We start from the raw sequence: 7,168 nt of genomic DNA, 5'->3' as shown, positions 1-7,168 counted from the left end.
AAAAAAAAAAAACACACACACACAAGAGGAAGGGTGTGCTTGAGTATAACTCCAAGGAAGAGAACTCTAACTCAAGACAGCACAGCAGAATGCCATGGTATAGAAACTAAAGAGCATTGATTATATTTTGAATAATCCCATAACTAAAGAATTTTCATAAACTTACCATTTGGGAAAATAACCTTTAAACAGTAAAAGTAACTAATTTACAACTTATGAGAGAGTGTAATGCCCATTATGGTTAACGTTGTCGGATGTGTGAGTAAGGAGGACCTGTATAAGCCTTATGCCGGAGCTTCTGTGTATGTGTATACAAAAAAAAAAAAAAAAAAAAAAAAAAAAAAAACACCCCTTCCCAGGAGGGGATGAAGCATCAAACTATCTGGCCAATCCCTAAAGGATGCTATAACTGGTGGTAGCAACTAGCAAGACTACCTCAAAAGGTGACTGGTGGCTTGCCCAACCTACGATGAAAGGCGGAACAATATTCTTTTATGGACCAGCTATGGAAACCACTGACTCCCACATATAGCGATCAATTCTATTAAAATGTGAATAATCGAAAGTACTCATATCTTTTAGATTTAGTAGATTTGAGAACAAAGCTCTCAAAAGGAAACTGGAAGTTAAATGGCAGGACAGGATTAGAAATGAAACTATAAGAGAAATTACTCGGGTGCCATATGTGTATGAGATCATGATGAGGGATAGATGGAGATGATTTGGGCATGCTCTTCGCACTTCCCAAGAGAGATTAGTTCACCAAACGTTCAACTGGGCTCCACAAGGCACTAGAAGAGTTGGAAGACCCAGGCCTATATGGCTGAGGTCTATGAAGCACGAAGTAGGAGAAGATGAATGGACAAGTATTGAATTAAAAGCTCCAGATAGAGACGATTGGCGAAATCTAACCTAGACCCTTTGCGTCAATAGGCGAAGGAGATGATGATGATGATGATGATGAAGACTCATATCTTTTAAATATGTTATAGAGGAAGGTTTGAGAGAATGAATTGCGCTTGACATAAAAACTAACTATCATCCAAAAGAACTTTACCATAAACATTAGTTTCTCTCTTCCTGGGATGATTTTATGGCACATTTACTAAGTCCAAAGGGGTTCAGATTTCTGTGGCGGACGGCATAAAGAATTTGTAAAGGTGTGAGACTATAACAACCTCATCCCAGTATTACCTTCTGGGAATAAGAATTAACACTCAATGGACAAGCCATCTTTGAGAAAAAGATAATATATATACAGTATATATATGTATACATATATATATATATATATATATATATATATATTATGTGTGTGTGTGAGTGTGAGTGTGAGTGTGAGTGTGTGTGTGTGTGTGTGTGTGTACGCGCGCGCTACTTCCAGTTGAACGTTGCTATATATTCCTGTTTTCTAATCTGCCTGACATACTTCGATTATATCCTCCCCCAGATTCCTTTCCCTGCGCTAATTATCTTTTTTTCATCGGGTGTTAAACTAAAGAGTCTGCTTTTTTATCCCTTCATCTCGCCAGGTATTTAACACTGATTTCCCCATGTATAGTCCGTGGTTATGCCCTCCCTGACCGTAAGAACCTGGTGACGCCAACTCAGTTCGTCGTATAGCCGGTCTGAGGCTTATTTGCATATCCCTGTACTATCTACAAAATAAAGTGTAAACGTGCGCTGGATACGAATATGACAAAACACGTACATAATATGTATTAACATGGGAGTAGCGGTTTGCGTTTTGTACGTTGATGAAATGTATATGTAATGACATATTAGCATAGGAGCATGATCGTATGTTAATTAAAAGTACGTTTTACCGCTAAAATAAAGAAATATTAACCTACATTCATAAATGTAAGAAAAAATACATATGTTTATTCATAGGAATTAATGTATCTTTATATGGACCTGCATACGAAAGCATATAGAATTGCAAATCCTGAGGTTCTTTTAGACAAAATCTTTCATAACAAATCAGTAGCCATCTAATAACTCTCCAAGTATTTACTTATTTTTTACGATTGAAGCCACCAGACGAAAAGACGTCAACGATATGAATTACATGTCCAATGTACGGTTTCTGCAGTAGAATATTCATATGGTCTCTGCCTAAGTGGGTCCTGGGTCTATACCACGGCCCGTTATACGTAAAATACGCTTTTGCATCCGGGATTGTAATTTCATCGCGGCATCGTATGACGCGTATACGCCAGAGGGCTTTTACCGTCGCTTTATGAGTGACAAGGAATTTATGAATCGTTGATTCCACCTGGGTGCTCTTGTTAGGCTTCGCAACCAGGGTGTAAACTTGAGCATGTGACCATTGCCTTAGATGCTGCTGCTTTTTAACTTAGATTACCTTAAAAACTTCAAATTTCCTTAAATTTGAAGCTAGTAAAACAAAAATTACCTCAAAAATATCATTAGCTTTAAAAAATTACTTTGAAACCATACAAATTACCCCAAACTAAGGTAATTACCTTAGAAGTTTAAACCCTGTTCGCAAATGACATAAATTGTGATAACCCATTCTGTAAGAGAATTACAGTTAGACCTCTTTTAAGATTTTCCATATGTTATTGAAAACTTCCTTTGAATTCTCTCATGGAGTATCTATTTTCATTTTATATCATGGTATCCATAAAACAGGTTTTGATGATATATTTGAATAAAATTGCCAGTAACATATATTCACTATTTTCACATTTTTGTGATAATGATAATATTAGCAAGAATTATGAGAATGACCCTAGTAATAATAATAATCTTAACGATGAAAGTAATGATAAATGAATCATTTTTTTTTCAGTTTGCTCCCTGGAGGGTAAACAGTACCACGATGCTCATGAGGTGGTTGTCGATGGGAACAGATGGTATGTATTATCATTTCTATTCTGATGGCTACGTGATAAATTTAGATCTTGCATTATTTTTCTGAATATTCTCATTGAAGGAAAAACACATTTATATGGCGAATTATATAATTCTTTTTCTGAATAATTTATTGTATACTTATAGCTTCAGTTTAAATTTAATTAACACAAATGTGTACAGAATTCAAATATATTTCTTGTTCTCCCTGAGTATGCCAGAATTCTGAAAAAATATGAATTGATAAAGTCTACAGATAGAACAAAGTACAAGTAATTTCACTTCAATATCTAATTTCACAATATATATTTGTAAATATATTGAGAATTCTATAAAATGTGTGCTTTCTGTAGTTTGTATTAAAACATCTGAAACTTTGTAGTAAGGACTGTATTGAACCTTTACTTAATACAACAGGAACATCAGTAGTGCACCTACATAAAGCTTTAGCATTCCATAATCTATAATTTTTAGTCTGTTAACATTTTACGCTCAGCCTTTTGTTTGCATTAAACATTTATCATTTCCAGTTTGTAATTTCGTAATGTGTCTGTAATGCACATTTACATTTTGCAGACGGCAATTCCTGAAAGTTATCGAATGTCTCTATTTCCATAACATTTTAGAGATAGTATCATATGACGTTTTAATGACAGCATAAAACATTTCTATTTTATGGAATATATTTTCCACACGTTTCACCGATGCGGCTTTTATTCCAGTGTGTGCGCAGTCGGAAGTTGGGTGTGTACCAATCCCGCCCGGACCGACGCCAAATCCAAAAAGGAATTCAAGAAGGATGATTTCTATTCTTACGACGACGCAGAAAATGAACTCGACGAAGGTAAAGACAAGGTAACTGCAGCTGAGGAAGCTGATGATGATGATGATGATGACTATTATGATGATTACTACTACGATGATGATTATGAAGATGTCAAAAAGACTACCAAGGATACCAAAGTTGAAGGTGATGATCTTGATGATGATGATGACGAATACATCGACAAACTCTTCGACGACCTGCTGGTCAAGCTGAGAAAGCACAGGAGAGAAAAGCAACACCACAACCACCTATAAAGATAAGGGTTGGGAATTAAAACTCTGTGTTTGTTAAACAATCCATCCCCCCAACTTAGCGAGGGCGAAAATGCGGAACCACATAATTTAGGCAGATTTCTCCAGAAACTGCAACCTTATCGCCCGAAATATCGCGTCGTCTTGTTCGCAACTTCTTTCGATAAAACTTTGTGAAATTGTCTCCTTTATCAGCCTAAGCGTACCAAGCAGCAAAAGTTTTTTTCTCTCTTCTTTCTTTAACTTCTTTTCTTCGTATCTTCGCCTCATATTCCGGTACTCCGTCCAATGTTATGTCTCTTGAACAACTAGGGCGAAACTATTTCTCAAGGCAAACACACCCCCTCCTCTCTCTCTCTCTCTCTCTCTCTCTCTCTCTCTCTCTCTCTCTCTCTCTCTCTCTCTCTCAAGGCGAAACACAATCCCTTCGTTCTTTATCTCTGCCTTAATTCATGTGCCAATACCTTTAAATGTTCCGCAATTAATATTCTCAACCTTCCATGATCGTTTTCCATAAATCTATGAGTGTTTTCGTTCAAATATGGAAGGATTCTCCAAAGTCCTTTGAATTGAACATCTTGGAAGCGTGCAAACGCAGATGTCAGAGATAGTAAAATATTTTTAAAGTAGAAATCTTAGAGATAAGCAAAAAACCAAAATAGGCTTGAAGCATATTTTTCGATGCTTTCGTAGACAGATAAATGTAAGAGCATTAATATATTCAAGTGAGCATAGATGGCTAAGGCATATCAATATTTTTGGCGTTCAAGTGATGTATATCTTTTAGTATTCATTAATAACACGAGAGCCATATCGGTTTATCTGACAATTGAGCTGGGTGATTTCAAATTATTTTAACGTTTCTAAAATTAAGTCTTGTATGTTGTAATAATTATTATTAAGTGTAACTGCATTATGATTGTGCTTTTGTATCAATAAATATCTTTATTCTATAAGTCTTATTTCTTAATTAAATCCACCCTCAATATATGACGATAGACCTACTATAAAGTAGTCAACATTTTAAAACATTTATTCCTGCTGTGACCAAGTTGTGGAATGATCTTCCTAATCGGGTAGTTGTATCAGTAGAGCTTCAAAAGTTCAAAGTTGCAGCAAATGTTTTTATGTTGAACAGGCTGACCTAAGTCTTTTTATATTCTATATATGACATATCTGGTTTGACGTTGTTACTGTTTGTAAAATGATTTATTATTAATTTGTTCTCATCATTTATTTATTTCCTTATTCCCTTTCCTCACTGGGCTATTTTTCCCTGTTGGAGCCCTTGGGCCTTATAGCATCTTGCTTTTCTAACTAGGGTTGTACCTTGGCTAATAATAATAATAATAATAATAATAATCAGCCGAAGAGAATACCATATATGAGAGCTGATGTTTCTTTGGTCCGTGGATTGTTTCCAACCAATATTCCATCATACATCCTTCTGCAAGTGAATACCTTCCTCTGTTTTAGTCAAATAAAGGACAAGGGCAAGTAAACTTAAAATACTTGCCAAGAACCCTTTCTGGTGCCAGATTCTCAAGTGAGAAAAAAAAAATGTGTGGCCTGGTGATAAAAATTGAGTCGATCGTATCCCGTTTCGACTTAGGGTTTGAATCCTTGGTCGGTATATAAATATATATATATATATATATATATATATATATATATATATATATATATATATATATATATATATATATATATATGTGTGTGTGTGTGTGTGTCTTTTTGTGTGTGCGTCCCCACGTGAGTGTTTAAGAGAACACAACCACGTAGAGGAAAATATAATTTGAAGAACAATCTAGTACAAAAAATCCAAGGGAGCACAGCATCCCACCTCCTCATCCTCCATCAATTTACACCCACAAAAAAAAAAAAAAAAAAAAAAAAAAAAAAAAAAAAAAAAAAAAAAAAAAAAAAACGGCAGCCAATCATTCTCCAGAGTCAGTTTCTTGTCGCAATTTCAATGGTCTCAGAAATTCTAAGGATTAACATGACATCTTGCTTGCCTAAGATGGTGATATGATTCAGTTCTATACAGATTCACTCGCTCAAACGTGGTCACAAATGCTTGAGGCAATTGATCTATCTCTTTTTTTTTTTTTTTCTTTCATCTGGCGTGTTACCAGTTTGACTTGAAAATGCCTAGGGATCACTGGCCCCTAATTTTAGTTTCTTCATTACCGTCGATGAGAAGCCAAAAACAGTGACGTAGCAGTAACCACGTTCACTGAAATACAGTGCCTGAGTTCAGATAACAAAAGAATTATTAACAAACTTTGGAGAAAAAAAAAAAAAAAAAAAAGAGGGTCGCCGTTACAAAGTCTATGACCCAACTATATACTGGACTGAACTGGATTTATAGAAGGAAATGGCCCACCGCCTTACATCAGAGAAATGGATCTGGATAAGGCATCCCATGTGTTGAAGACAAGATTAAATATGCTCAATTTAAAAGCAAGCTTCAGGGGGAAATATGCAAATAATTTGTGTGACCTGTGCCAAGATGAAGATAATACTACTGAACATTTATTTTCATGCCCAAAATTAGGACAGTTAATGAAACTAAACATAAGTATAGGTACTTTGCAACATCCTAGCAGAGATCTGGTTGCATTTATAAGTAGGGCAATGCACATGAAAGACGAATTTAAAAAGTTCCAACTGACCACAATAGGTTGCTAAGACTGATGATACCAAGGTGTTATAATATCTGATTTCAAGGTAGAATGGGATAAAAGTAAAGATTGTGAATTTCATTTTAATTTATGTATGACACAGGTAAAATAAGCTTAATTACAATAATAAGAATAAGCTTAAAAGCTTTGCGCTTATCTATAAAGTGATAGAGTGCCCGCAAACCTATGTTGCGGAGTGAGCAATTAGGAACCAAGACCCAGGAACCTTACGTCTAGTAAATCCTTGGATTTAAAATCATAAGGAAAAAAAACAATATTAAAATCACCTACTATTTATCGTGAAATTTAGGAAGACCATGTCGATCACGTAAATCGAAAGAAAGGTGGTAAAAAAAACTCACTGCCACACGTTTTCTCTTATGTAGCTAACGCCGGAAGTAACAACCGTTTTCTCTGTACGCATTCATCAAAACTTTACCAATTACTACCCGGACAAAGTATTATCACTAAATGGGGTAAATAAGCGGTTGCCGGTTACTGTGTCAACAAATGGTTCAAAGTATTGA

General features: G+C 35.3%; 1 protein-coding gene across 1 annotated transcript in view; it reads left to right on the top strand.

Annotated features, from left to right (window-relative positions):
- Window positions 1–4,913, top strand: part of LOC137650257 (follistatin-related protein 1-like) — a 58,803-nt gene extending 53,890 nt beyond the window's left edge. Inside the window, exons 8-9 of the mRNA XM_068383554.1 lie at window positions 2,819–2,882; window positions 3,603–4,913. Coding sequence (XP_068239655.1) covers window positions 2,819–2,882; window positions 3,603–3,960 — 422 coding nt within the window. The 3' untranslated portion in view covers window positions 3,961–4,913. The remainder of the gene's footprint in view (window positions 1–2,818; window positions 2,883–3,602) is intronic.
- The last annotated feature ends 2,255 nt before the right edge of the window (window positions 4,914–7,168 follow it).

The sequence above is a fragment of the Palaemon carinicauda genome, chromosome 11, assembly GCF_036898095.1.
Source record: "Palaemon carinicauda isolate YSFRI2023 chromosome 11, ASM3689809v2, whole genome shotgun sequence".
NCBI classification, from domain to species: Eukaryota; Metazoa; Arthropoda; class Malacostraca; order Decapoda; family Palaemonidae; genus Palaemon; species Palaemon carinicauda.
The sequence above is the reverse complement of the archived record's forward strand: the minus strand, read 5'-3'. Positions and strand labels throughout refer to the sequence as shown.